Raw genomic sequence first — 15,009 nt, 5'->3', positions numbered from 1 at the left:
AATGGATGACTCTATCAACCATGGCCTAATTGATAGCAGTGAACATGGTGATGGTGATCTTTACTTGTGCTTTAAAGATGATGACACTGATGAATCCCATTGTATGTTGTCATATTGAGTGGCACTGCACGTCTCAATGTTCTCTTACCTACGGCCACCATTCTTTCTATCACCATATTTGCTCCTATCCTTACCAATGATGGCACATGCACCGACTTCAGCCGCTGGCTGATGGGTTTCTTCATTGCCCTTTCAACAGCCTCCTGCATTATTTTCACATTCACTGATAGCTTTATACTATGGAGTAGCCACATTTCGGGGAATTTGGACTTTCAATGGTGATCGGAGGAAGCTTTGCGTTCCATCTGATTATAGGCTGAGATGGGCTGATCTCTTCCATGCATCACCTTCTCTGGTTGCATTTCTAACATTTGCAGGTTCACATAATGAGGTAGTGGGTTGTTATTATCCAGCAATGCCTAAGAGGATCACCAACAACCTACCTCTGGTGATTGGGTTTGTAGTTTCTTTCTTCCTTGTGTTGTTTCCTTCCAAGAGAAGGGGAATTGGTTATCCTTTCTTGCTGATGAGAGATGCTTTGTACTCTAGACGTTCATAGAGGCATGTTCTTTTATTACAGATGAGTTATGGCAGCTATAAGTCTTTCATGCAAACCATCAGACTCTCTCTGTTATGTGCGAATTTATGTGCGATGAGAAAATTATGCTTTTCCAGTCAGCGGAGACACAGAACTGGAAATTGCAGATGTATTGGGACTAGTGTATTAACTTTATTTTCCTCCTTTTGGGGCTGAAAGATGACTTCAAAGATGGTTCAACAAGGATTTTCACAAGGACTTCAAAAGGACAGTTTACGAAGAGACGAGTCATAACTAATTAACTATAACTAAATTTCTGAATTTTTCAATTGCTAAAAACTCTCTAGGTAATGAAAAAAACTACAAATGATAAAATCGATACACCGCTGAAACATCACTACAAATCTCTCAAGTCGTTGCATCAAGCTGGAGTAATCATCCAAATGATAACCAAAAAGGACAGCAGCATCAGAGAGAGAGAGAATAGTTTACAAAGCAGAATGACTAATGTGAATTATCATGTAATCAGATATCATTTTCGCAAAAAAAAAGAAAAAGTGACCATAACTATTGCAAGACAAGAAATACAGTAATGAATTAGTATAGGCGTATAAGTCATGTACAATGACAACGGCGTGGAACTGATACACCAGTAGGTTTTCTCCTTTCACGAAGGATTGCTTCCTTAATCATTGGCAGCTTTTGGTAAACCTTTCTCCAGATGTGGTTCACTGCGCCATCAGGAGAAACTGGCCCAATGGCTCCAGGATGGCCATTGTCATACTGAAACACAGGCTGTAGCTGAGCCATTTTCTGACGAAATCTATCCCTCTCCGCTTTTGAAAAGCTCTTAAGATGACCCATAAGCCAGTTTGGTCTCAATGCATCACTAACTGCAACAAAAACTGAAAATTCTGAATAATCAATCATTCCTTCAAAAGGAAGCTCTATGTTGTCGCTGACAATCACAGGTATACAAAGACTTTGAATGGCATCAAAAAGCCGGCATGACGTGGGAGTGTCCCCAGCTGGGTGCAAGCAAAACTCTGATGTTCTCATCCCTTTTATCGATTGCTCCCTCCCAGTGGCATTAGGGAAGCCTTCCTCCATTACAACATTGGGCACATTAACCAACAAATCCCACAATTTTTCTCGAATTAAGCCTCCCTGTTATCACATTGACCCAATTAATCAACAAGCATAGTGATAACATGGACCAATTTATGTTTCTGACACCCTGAAGTAGATAGCATATTTAGTCATGGTACACCTTACATAAAACATATTAATCTTTAAGACACCAAGATACTTGAGATGTATGACAATTTCATAGGAAATACAATAAGCATGTGGGGTGCAAAATTAAGGGTGTATTATAGGACAGCAAGATAATTACAATGAGATGTATGACAATTTCATAGGAAATACAATAAGCATGTGGGGTTCAAAATCAAGGGTGTATTAACAGTGTTTACAAATGATCAAGGGGAAGGAAGTGCATTTTACCAACTGATGAGTAGCGGGTAGTCGAAATAAAATGATAATGATGTTATGAAATGAAAGATGCAAAAGCAAAATGCACAGCCAGTCTACAACTACAATTCAATTCTCATACTGACCCGGTGCCTATGTTTAGCTCCTTTGAAATAAAGTAGAGTCTGACGCTTCTTGTTTTCTGATAATTGCAATCTAGGAAGTAGATGGGTGTATGGCACAATTACATCTTTGAGTATTGAAACTTGTGTCTGCTGAATCACGTCTGATGAATTGTCATTTGACAACTTGGATTCAAGCCTGTACCACCCACCAAAATCTACAACTAGGAGGACTGCCGGGGCTAGCTCTGCTCTGACATGCCACATTGCGACTGGGTCTGCCAAAAATGCTTCAAGTTTTAACATAACCTGACAACCCAGAGACTAAATCATAAGCTGCTATTTATATACTATGCATTTTTCATACACATAAGTTCTATCATTCTTCTCCTAGGAAACCATCACTGTAACATGGTACATGACAATGAATATATACGGCATTATCTGTCATCAAAGTAGCTTGCAAATGTTACTCTGCGTGACCAAATATGGAACTGGAGGAAAGAGTATCTATTCACCTTAAATTTGTATATATAATACTACATAGTGTGTAACAGTGTTTCATAGAAGTCTTATATATGTACCAGAGGGAGGCGAAACAGAGCCCATTCAGACCGGTTCCAATTCAGAGGGATTATGTTGAGTTGTAAATTCGAGAACAAGGTTATTAGAAAATCATTTGTAGCAATTCACATCATAACCAAAAATGCCAGATGCACAGACGCAAATCCAATACAAATAAAAAAAAAAAAGCAAGATGCATACCAGTGAGCACAAAGACATGGTCTCTTCCACCTGACCTCTTCCAAGCCTCAGTGTTCTTCACCAAGTCGACCACTTGCCTCTGCCTCTCATAGTCTTCATTCCCAACCTTCTTCTTAAACGCTCCTTTAGCATTAGCCAGCTGCATCTCGGCGCTCAAAGTAGCGAAAAAGGGTACGAACACGACGTCAGCTTGGGCGGCATCGAAGACCCGTCTGGCAAACGACCCAGTTCTCTGATGCGGAGGGGTCATCAGGTCCCCCAAGATCCAGTACTCGGCGCTGTATTGCTTAATCAATGGATTCTCAGGATAGGGCGGAAATTCAAGGTTTCTGGGCAGATGGGTCTTCTGGAAATCGTGGTCGGCGTCGCTGGCGAGGCGGGAATCGGGCCCGGAAGCCCAGTACTTGTGGAGGAGGCCGTAGTTGAGGGATCTGGGGAGGTCTGCCACGTAGACTTTGATGGAATTATGTTGGGAAAAGATGGATGAGGAATAAGGAGAAGGAGGAGGTGGGGATTGTAGAGGAAGAAGAGAGAAAGAGAGAGAGCGCAGAGGAGAGTGAATGCGAAGAAGAGAGCGGGAACGGAGCACAGTGTTATCGATGTGGTCTTCAGTGCCATGGTGCTTTGTTTCTCTTATCGATACACGGTGGTGACACCGCTATCTACATATTAGCCAACATCGCTGTACGCCATGGAAACACAACCAAATCAATCAAGAGAGTAAAGAGCGGCGGTGGATTGTGGAATTGATTATTTCTTATAAAAACGATAAATAATAGTTTTTTTTTTAGAAAAATACCATAAATAATAGTTAGTTATTATTATATTATTTGAGTATCTTTTTATTGTTGTTTTTATTATAACGAGGTGGATCAATTATGAGATTAAAGTCAGATTAACACCGTGGTGCCAGAGGAGAACCTTCTAGCTCCCACCTCCCCTGGAAGGTTCTACACTGTGTCTTGGAAACAATTTCCTTATTTCCCTCGCCCAAATGGCCCTATGTTTTTGGTTTCCCACTGGATCTGCTTTCTACAACTTTGGGTCTATCTGTTGAGTCGGTGGTATAGATCATTCTGTTTTCGGTTTCTCTTTCTTCTTCAATTTGCATGGTTACTGTTGTTAACCTTTTAGTCTTCTGAGCAATCATTTTGGTCGGATCGAAAGCTGTGTCATTGTGTCAAGTGGACTTTTTCGGATACTCAGTTACCCTAGTAATTTGATTCTCACTCCCGTAGGAAAAATATCGGAAATCCTCTCTAACGACAATTTGAAAACATATTGTAATTGTGAAGCACAATAAAAAATGCTAATCAACTTGGCCTATCACAAACATAAGATCAGTTTTCACCTCAAGCTACAATCGTTTTCTATGTTTATTTTGTGTCAAACGAATGTTCTTCATGAGAATCACACACCAATTATCAGTTAAACGAACAAAGTTACTTTTCCTCAATTATCAAGGCAATTAAATAAACTTGTTTATGGGCGAACCTGGATTTGGACATAATATACATACATATGCTAAAACAAGTTGAAAAACCTAGGTAAGGCAAGTGCATTACCGCACCTGTGTGTGGCTTTCGCCAGTGACGCACACAGACACTCCACCTTATTCTTCTACCCTATTATCATCGGCCATCATTTCCTTTACCTTGCCATTTGGCGTCGCCTTCTTTCTTCACAACTTCTGAGAAGTCAATTAGTTGCCTATTTATCTTTTCTAGTATCTCAGTTCAGAGTCTTTATTAATGATTCTCGGCTTTCTATGATGGTAGTGCATGTTGGTGAACAAACTCTACTTTACACTAGCTTCTTTCTTCTGTCCTATCTTGCTCTGTTTTACTCTCTCCAGATGGATTCCAATCCAAACTCTAGTCAACTTTCTACGTACCAACTCTCACCCTTTGCCTGATCGTTCCTTACTGGTCCCTTTCGGTGAAGGATCGAGCAATACAAATTGCCCCGATAAAGTTTATCATATTTCCCAACCTTCCTACAGCACCACCTTCTCAGTTCACCATCAATAGAGGTCCTTATAGTATTCCCTTAACGGCCTATCCACAAAAGTTTGTGTGATCGATGATATTAATTCTGATGAAGTGCTAGATAATAATCGCCTTTGGCTTGTTGGCCACGTATCCGGTGAAAGGGTCTCTCTCAAAAGTGTCTGGAGCAGATAGCTGGGTTGGCCTTCTTGGTACATTTCAAATCTATCTGTTTGGTTCAGATTGATTTAAGGTGGTTTTTATAAAGGAAGATCTCATCTATATTCTCAACAATAAGCCTTTGTTAATGCAAGGGCCGATTTTTTAGCTCAAAAGATGTACCCTTAGCTTCTGTCCTATTCAACGTTCCTTTACTGTTAGAAAACATAAACAAATATATGTCTTGTAAATGAAGAAATCTATCTCAGAAAATAAATCAAATGTAGATATGAACTTAAATGGATCAAGTGAATTTACTTGGTTGGCTAGTGTTGGAATCTATTTTGATCTTCTCCTAGATCCACACTATATCTTCTCTAATTTGCTTGATGGGACAAATCAGTATGAGAATGGTGATGTGTTCTAGCAGGGATCAGAATTGGTGGAGGTTGCAGTTTTATAAAATTGATCAAAGCAGTTACATGACAGTTCCTTCCATCAAGAAACTGTCAAGGTAACTTCTTGTCCTAATCCAATTTGTCTTAATAATCATACACTCAGAATTTTAATTCCAAACAGATATATCTACACACGTGTGTGTGTGTGTCTATATATATACACACACATTATTAACTCGATTAAATTAATTCACATATACATATGCAGATTAGCTGCATTGTTCCTAAGATTTGAATTCAGAAAAGCTTGCTGCTAATGTTTAATATACACAGTATATAAAACTAATTTTCATATACTGTTAAATATCATAGCTGATATTACAATCTCCCACTGAACTAGGATTATATAATGTGTCACTTGCAACTACTCTTTTACTTTATTGTGCACTTGAATTCAATGTAATATCTGTTTCAAAACCCTGTCAATTAATATTCACCAAGCTGAATCACAAAAGAACTTGATAAATTATCAGTCTCTTCTGATCACATCATAATGAACAAAATTACATGGATTACCCCAAGTATGATCATGTTGCTATATGCATTAATCGACTGTTACAAGCCTAAATGATCCTGATGGAATCAATGAAACTGCATATTTGCTTATATGAAATCAGCAGCATATTAATGTACATTCTCAATGAATTATGCAGTAACATCCTTGAGCAAAACAATTCATTTAAAGTAAATGAATATATTTCACGATGACTAATGTAAACAACAATTGCATTGCTAACTTACAACAACACATAATAGTTTCATATCATATTGCATTCTTAACTGTCAAAACTACTTAAAACTCCCATGTTTCCTACATGATCAATAAACACTGAGACTGGCAGTGCCTTTGTTAGTGGATCTGCAAGTTGATCTCTTGTGCCAATTTTTGCCACTTCTATCTCATTGTCTCCTACACTTTCTCTTACTGAGAAGTATTTCACATCAATGTTCCTTGAGCCAGAAGTCCTCCTATTGTTCTTGGAGAAAAATATAGTTGCTGCATTGTCACAATATATCACCAATGGCCTTTCAATTGAGTCTACTACTTTCATTCCGGAAATGAAATTTCTTAACCACAAAGCATGAGCAGTTGCTTCAAATATGGAAATATATTCTGCTTGAAAGGTTGAAGTAGCAGTCAGTGATTGCTTACTGGTTTTCCATGAAACTGCTCCTCCTGCAAGCATGAAAATGTAACCTAATGTAGATTTCAGGTCATCCAAATCTTGTTTGTATGAAGCATCTATGTAGCATTCCACTTCGAATCCTTTATCTTCTATTCTTCTATATACCATCATGTGATCTCTTGTATTTTTCAAGTACCTTAATACCTTTTTCCCTGCAATCCAGTGCTCATGACCAACATTTGATTGATATCTAGACAACATATTCACTGCAAAACTTATATCTGGCCTGGTACAAACTTGTGCATACATAAGGCTTCCAACCATTCTGGCATAGGGTACATTCTCCATACTTTTTCTTTCTAATACATTTTTAGGACACTGCCCTTTGTGCAGTTTATCACCTTTGGAAATAGGTTCATTTCCTGACCTGCATTTCTCCATCCCAAACCTCTGCAGAATTTTATCTATGTAATTCTTTTGTGACAATCCTAACATGCATTGCTTTCTATTTCTGCTAATTTCAATTCCAAGTACATAGTGAGCTTCCCCTATATCTTTCATGTCAAAGTTTTTCATCATAAATTCTTTTGTGACTTTAAGCAAACCAACATTGCTCCCAGCTAATAGGATGTCATCTACATATAAAACTAAAAATATAAAATGACTCCCACTAACCTTGCAGTATACACATTCATCCAACTTGTTTTCTTCAAATCCAAAATTGTGATTCAGCATCAAATTTTAAATACCATTGCCTAGATACTTGTTTTAGTCCATAAATTGACTTGTTAAGCTTGCAGATTTTCTTCTCATCTTCTATAAAGCCTACTGGTTGAAGCATATAAATATCCTCCTGCAAATCTCCATTTAAAAAGGCAGTTTTAACATCCATCTGATGCAGTTCCAGATTGAAATGTGCAACCAATGCCATTATGACTCTAAAAGCATCATTGGTTGAGACTGGTGAAAAAGTCTCATTGTAATCTATCCCTTGCTTTTGGTTGTACCCTTTTGCTACTAGTCTAGCCTTGTACCTTTCTATTCTGCCATTTGCATCTCTTTTGGTCTTGTAAACCCATTTGCATCCAATTGGCTTTGAATCTGCAGTTCTGTCAACTAGTGTCCAAATCCCATTTTGTGACATACTTTGAAGCTCATCCTCCATTGCAAGTTTCCATTGAATAGCTTCTTTTAATGAGGTTGGATCATTTTCTTCCCCCAAATCAAAGTCAACTGCAGTCAAGAACAAGTGATAATCACTTGATATTGCAAATTTTCTTGCTCTTTCTGACCTCCTCAAAACTGGTTGTTCTTGAATGATTGGTTCTAGCATTTCTACATTTTCCTGGGGATGATCATCTTCAATAACGGGTTCTGTCTCATTGACTGCTTGAGTTTGATTTTCTATGATTGATTCTTAAAACACATCTGCTGCAAGAGATTGATTTTTTTATTGCAGTATTTTTGGAAATATAAACCAGCTTTCCATGTCATGAAATTGTTGTCCCACATCATCATCCATAATCATATCTTCACTTTGATCAAACATTTCATCAAAGAAGGTTGCTCTATGTGTCTCAAAAATTCTGTTATGCCTTGAATGACAGTAAAACTTGAATCTCTTGGATTTTTCTGAATAACCAATGAAATATGCACTGATTGATTTGGACTCAAGCTTGTCATTTTCTTCATTATAAATTCTTGCTTCTGCCCTGCAGCCCCAAACATGAAGATGGTTGAGGCTTGGTTTGTATCCACACCAATTTTCAAATGGAGTGTTGTTGACAGCCTTGCTTGGTGTTCTATTGCAGATATAGTTAGCTGTTTTCAAAGCCTCTCCCCGTAAGAACCTTGGTAATCCTGATCTGCAGAACATGCTTCTAACCATGTTCATTAATGTTCTATTTCTTCTTTCAGATACACCATTCTGGTGTGGAGTATATGGGGTGGTATATTAAGCAACAATGTCACATTGTTCTAGATATGCAGCAAAAGGTCCTTTATGTTGCCCTTTTTCTGAATATTTTCCATAGTACTCACCTCCACGATATGATCTTATGACTTTAACAAGTCTATCTGTTTGTCTCTCCACTTTAGTTTTGAAGATTTTGAAAACATCAAGCACTTGTGATTTTTCAGAAATTAAATACACAAGCAATATCTTGAAAAATCATCAATAAAAGTCATAAAATATGAATTTCCATAGATGGTATTTATAGGAAATGGACCACAAACATCTGTGTGAATTAATTCAAGCAAATTTGAAGACCTTTTGGAGCTTAAATTTCTTTGATTTGTCATCTTTCCTTTCAAACAATCCACACAGGTTTCAAAATCACTAAAGTCTAATGCAGGTAAAATTTTTTGTTTTACTAATTCATGCAGCCTTTGTTTTGAAATATGTCCTAACCTTTTGTGCCAAAGAAATGAAGATACATGCTGTTTATGCTTTCTCTTAATGCCAACAGTTTTTGAAATATTGAAAACTTGATGATTTTGAATAGCTGCATTCATGCAATTCACATGCCAGTAACCATCTATCAAAGTGGCATCACCAAAACAAGATGAATTTTCATAGAAATACATAGCCCTATTATTACTTGAAAAGCTGAAAGCATCATCCATTACAAATTGAGAACCAAATATTAGGTTTCTCTTTATTGAGGGACTACAATACACATTATCTAATACTAGAACATACTTATTCCTAAATACTAATTTGACACTTCCTACAGCTTGAACTGCCACCCTTTGGCCACTTGCAGTGCATACCCTTGTTTCATTCTTCTTTGGGATTGTTTGGCTTGATAATCCCTGCAAAGAATTAACAATATGTATGAGTGAACCAGTGTCAAACCACCATGAATTTTTACTAACAGATGCATGAGACTCTAAAGTGAAAATTGATTCTAACAAAAAAGTACCTTTCTTGTTCAGCCAATTTTTGAAACCCTCACAGTCCTTCTTGAAATGACCTGTTTTCTTGCAAAAGAAACATTTAATTGGACCATTTTTGTTGAGAGACTTGTTTTTATTCAGATAAGTCTTCACACCAGATTTTGAAGAACTAGCCTTAGAGTTCTTGTTGCCAAAGTTTTTCTTATGTTTTGGCTTGGCAATGTAGTTGATGCTCACTGGCTTTCCCCTTTTGATCATTTCATCTTCTTCCTGCACACAAATGGAAATCAGTTCATTAAGACTCCAATTTTCTTTCTGTGTGTTATAGAGGCTCTTCAGATGGCTATATTGATCAGGGAAAGAATTTAGCAACATATGCACTAGAAAAGGATCATCAATATTCATGTTCAGGCCCTTCAGCTTTCCTGCAATGTCAATTCCTTTCATAATGTACTCTCTTATGCTTCTATGTCCATTGTATTTCATCAAAGTCAATGCATTCATGAGTGTGTTGATTTCAGCCTTTTCATAAACTCTATACTTTTCAGCAATTGAGTTGAAGTAGACTTTGGCAAATTCAAAATCTGGTATGCCTCCCTTAACTACATCAGTCATACTTTTCTTGATGCAAATCAGTGCCATCATGTTGTGCTTGTGCCATTGTTGATACCTGTCTATTGCTTCCTTGGTTGCTGTTGCAGGTAGCTCAGCAGGTGGATCTTCCTTAAGTACATGGTCATAGTCTAGAATGCCCAGGTTGAGTTCTATGTCTCCCTTCCATTTCTTGAAGTTCAGTCCATTGAGCAATTCAATTTGATTGATGCTCATGGGAAAATGCATTGCTGGAATGAATTTTCAACTTAAGTCAGTCATTCATATCTGTATTTGCATATATATACATATAGTTCCAGTTTTACTTCATACCAGAAAATTTATATATATATGCACATCCGAATGTTAATTCTCATGAAAAAACATTTAATGAATGTCATATAAGCAGATAAATGTGCATGTATCATTTTCAAGATGTTAGTATCATTTGTGATACACATATCTGTAATGAAATGCATGGAGATCTGTCATCTATCATATATGTTAAACTAGAAAATTTAGTCTTAGGATGTCTAGCTAACTGCTTTGGAAGTTAGATCTTATTCTAAACTTTCAAGTTTTCTTCATGATTCTTTTTGAAATGTATGTCTAAGTGTGTGTGTGTGTGTGTAAACTAATTTGTTAGTATTGTACATATATATATATATATATATATATATATGTGAAAGAATACTAATTAATTTACTGCATATGTCAATATAAACATGGCTACTGTGGTAGCATTATGTATTGTACTGAAATATGCAGATATGATCTTGAACTCATATGTATAATTATCGGAAGCACATATATATAGTTATAAACAAAGAAATGACAATAATAGTATTGCATTCAATATAAATATGATACAAAATAATCAACATGGTTTGATGAATTTCTGCAGTGCTACTGATATGTATGTCAATATTCATGAATGACATTTCTAAATAATGTCCCAGATCATTTAACTTATCATAATTTAACAAACATTGATTTAAATCTGAGTATAGATGCTCTGATACCAATTGTTAGAAAACATAAACAAATATATGTCTTGTAAATGAAGAAATCTATCTAAGAAAATAAATCAAATGTAGATATGAACTTAAATGGATTAAGTGAACTTACTTGGTTGGCTAGTGTTGGAATCCATTTTGATCTTCTCCTAGATCCACACTATATCTTCTCGAATTTGCTTGATGGGACAAATCAGTATGAGAATGGTGATGTGTTCTAGTAGGGATCAGAATTGGTGGAGGTTGCAATTTAATAAAACTGATCAAAGCAGTTACATGACAGTTCCTTCGATCAAGGAACTATCAAGGTAACTTCTTGTCCTAATCTAATTTGTCTTAATAATCATACACTCAGAATTTTAATTCCAAACAGATATATATATATCTACACACGTGTGTGTGTGTGTGTCTACACACGTGGTGTGTGTGTATACACACACACATTATTAACTCGATTAAATTAATTCACATATACATATACACATATGCAGATTAGCTAAATTGTTCCTAAGATTTGAATTCAAAAAAGCTTGCTGCTAGTGTTTAATATACACAGTATATAAAACTCGTTCTCATATGCTGTTAAATATCATAGCTGATATTACATTTACTTCATTGGTGGTTGAGGTTCAATTCCCACTCTTACCTCCTTATTGTTGGAAGCAAGTTGTTGTGGCTAAGATGGCTAATGTTGTTAGTCACTGCTTGTGGATGGATTAGAGTTCCTTGGATCAGAACTAATCATTCTTTGCTAGAGCCTGTGTGGAGCTAGATCTAATAAAGACTCAGCCTCAAGCCATCTAACTGCGCATATTGATCATTTTCGTCTGATGTACATCTCATTTATCTCAACTATGAAACTTTGTTTGAATTTTGTTTTCTCTGTGGTAGATTAGACCAGCCTTAAGGTTTATGTCAATAGAAGTCTCCAAAGAAACTTCTTATGTTTCCTCGAAATAATAATGAACCAAGTTACTTGCCTACTTTTGCCAATGCTGCTGGTAATTTTTCAAGTAGAATTCATGGTGATATTCTTTTTGTCTATCCATATCTTCGAGGTCCAAATTCTCCTCAACAAGGAAACATGCACCGTAAATCTCCAAATCATGAAGCTGTTTCTTTATCTCAAGCCACCTCTGGTAGACCAACACCTGAATATGGCCTTGATACTAATCATGCTAAACCAATGAACACTTCATCTACTTAGGGTGTGTTCTTTAGTGATGCTTTAAGATCTATACTTGAAGATGCTAATGTTGTCAGACATGCAGCTAAAGTTGTTGTTCCTTTAGTTGTTGTCCCTCCTATTGAAGAACCCATTCCCTTGTCATACCTCCTGCGTGAGACAATGAAAATTTTCATGTTGTTTCTGATGAGGAAGATGATGTTAATCAAGAAATTGTAGTTGAAAATCAAGACGATGAAGAAGATGAGATGGTTGATATTGGTGGAGTAAGTTACTCTTCTTACTCTTCTCAATTAATTAATCTTCCGATGATATTAGTATGGGATCCTTAAAAAACTCTTCTTCTATTTATTCTGAAGCATCTACTTGATGATGCTATTCCTCTATGGGTTCAGATACTTTTTATGATCCTGCTAAGACTCCATTTAATAGCTTCTTAAGAACTCTTAAGAATCCAGTTTATATTGACTTGAATCTCCCTTTGAATACATTGAATTAGGAGGATGATGTCCTGAATTTAGATATTCATGTTAAAGCTCACTCTGCCTCTGATAACGAAGTCTTTGCACCTACACTTTCTCACTCTACCCTAGTCAAGATATTGGTGATTACTCTGTTATGCACGATGTGACTGGCCCTGTTTTTAGAAGCCCTAGAAGTGGTGAAGAGACTCCTTGGAGAATACCAATGAAGAACCTACTACTTCTATGATGTCTAAATGAGTATTTTGTGTTGGAATTGTCAAGTATTCTCGACAAGGTTTAATTTTTTTCCCCTCAAGTCGCCTTTCTGAGTAATTTTCTCTCTTTTCATGTGTTATGACTTTTGGATACTAAGGTTGATGTTAATGCATCTAGTGATCTAGTTAAAAAACTTTCTTTTTATAATTTTAGCTACATACCAACTAATGGACATAGTGTGGTGGCTTGATGCATTTATGGAATAATAATGTTTATAAAATTTCTATTCTTTTTCCATATGCTTGTTTTATTTATTGTTTATTTACTCATAATGTGAATGATACTACTTAGTTTATGACCTTCTTATAAACGTATCACCAGAAACAATACCAAGTTAATTTGCGGAATACTTTGTTATCTTTAAATGTTCCTTCTTCCTCCCCTTGGTTTATTATGGGAGATTTTAATTGCATTTTGAATCTAGGTAGAAAATTAGGGGTGTTAGAGCCACTAATGGATATTGATACGCTCTGTATCTGGTTCACCCCTTCACTGTATAGAAGTTAATTACTATAAGTTTTACTTTCCTTGATTTTCGTTTTACCGATTAGGAGTCCAAAGAGTTTACTGTTTATGGGATGACAATTTGAGAAAATTCGAGTCTGTGGATATGTGGCACGCTTAAATCGGAGTTCATATGGAGAAGATATGGTCTAAACCGTAAAAGTTACTGTTTCAATAAATTGCCTATAAATAGAAATTTCACCTCGGTAACTTAACATTTCAGGAAACTCACCTCCTTTACCCTATTCATTTTCTCTTCAGTTGAACCGGAAGCCCAGCCCGACTAAAATCTCAACCCGGTCATATCTCCGCCATCTAGCCACCTGAGCGAGCCACCGGTGATGTTCAAACTGCGCCATCGTCCTCTTAAAGTCTGTGGCGGTGTTGGAGGCGATTTGGCCGAAGGAAAGTGAATCTAAGTAAAAATTGAGACTGCCCGCCGTTCGGGTTATCAGAACTTCCAATTCCGGCAACGATCCTTGTCAGGTTTTGAAGCCCTTGGAACATACACCAATCCTTTCAAGCCTCTTGGTCTGATTTGAAGTATGGAGCCCAAATCGAGGATTTGAATTTCGAGAGTTTTAATCCAGTTGTCAAGGTAATTTCTAGCCGATTTATGCATTTCTAAACTTTGTTGAAGTTGTGAAAGTAGTTGGGCTTGATGAGAGGAAGAAATTAGAATATGCGGTTTCATCCAATTTGGAGGTCGGAGATGGGCCATGCGTCACCACTGTTGGTGGCATGTGGGGCTGATTCCAGCCGTTTAATTTGGTCGGTTGGGTTGGATGTAGTGTCTAGAATTTGAAGGTATGTGTTTGGTGAAAATGGGAGAAATGTTTGATATCGATCGTGAATTTCCGAAATTCGAAACTTCTATTGTCGACTTACGGGAATCCGACCATTGGATTTCCTTCGTTTCTGCTATAAAATACTTAAATCGACGAACCAATATTAGTGGCGAAATTTGGGATGAATCCGAGGAATATTGGAGGATTTGGTACATGGAGCCAGTGTTTAGAATTTGGTTTCTATTTAACGTAAATTTAAATTCCGGTCTTCGGTTAGTTATTTATGAGTACTGCATTGTACAGGACATGAGGATGACCTACGCGAGGAGAGTTCGGATCGACGATGGGCTTAGCCGTATACTGTGAGTGGACTTTTGTTTTAAAATTAAATATGCATGCAACTATTTTTTTTAAGTGAATGCCTTTAATTATCTCTTGTTCGGCGATCCATGGTTTTACAGCAAACCTATGTTTACCCTAGCAGAGTATGATGGTAGAAGTGCCGCGCAAGTCCCAATCTTGACCATTCCTGTCTGGGTTGGGGTTCTTGGTCTCCCACCTATCTTGATTACCAATGAACGAGTATCTATTGGGGG

The 15,009-nt window shown here is 36.9% G+C and overlaps 1 protein-coding gene across 1 annotated transcript; it reads right to left on the bottom strand.

Moving 5' to 3' along the window:
• Positions 1-1,056: 1,056 nt before the first annotated feature.
• Positions 1,057-3,715, bottom strand: LOC112173287 (probable arabinosyltransferase ARAD1). The gene is given in 4 exon segments (XM_024310893.2): positions 1,057-1,765; positions 2,218-2,471; positions 2,959-3,480; positions 3,483-3,715. Coding segments are annotated over 4 exon segments (1,422 nt in total). The 5' UTR covers positions 3,577-3,715; the 3' UTR covers positions 1,057-1,213.
• Between the last annotated feature and the right edge of the window lie 11,294 nt (positions 3,716-15,009).

Source organism: Rosa chinensis, chromosome 6, assembly GCF_002994745.2.
Source record: "Rosa chinensis cultivar Old Blush chromosome 6, RchiOBHm-V2, whole genome shotgun sequence".
NCBI classification, from domain to species: domain Eukaryota; kingdom Viridiplantae; phylum Streptophyta; class Magnoliopsida; order Rosales; family Rosaceae; genus Rosa; species Rosa chinensis.
This window is presented reverse-complemented; position numbering and strand designations above follow the sequence as displayed.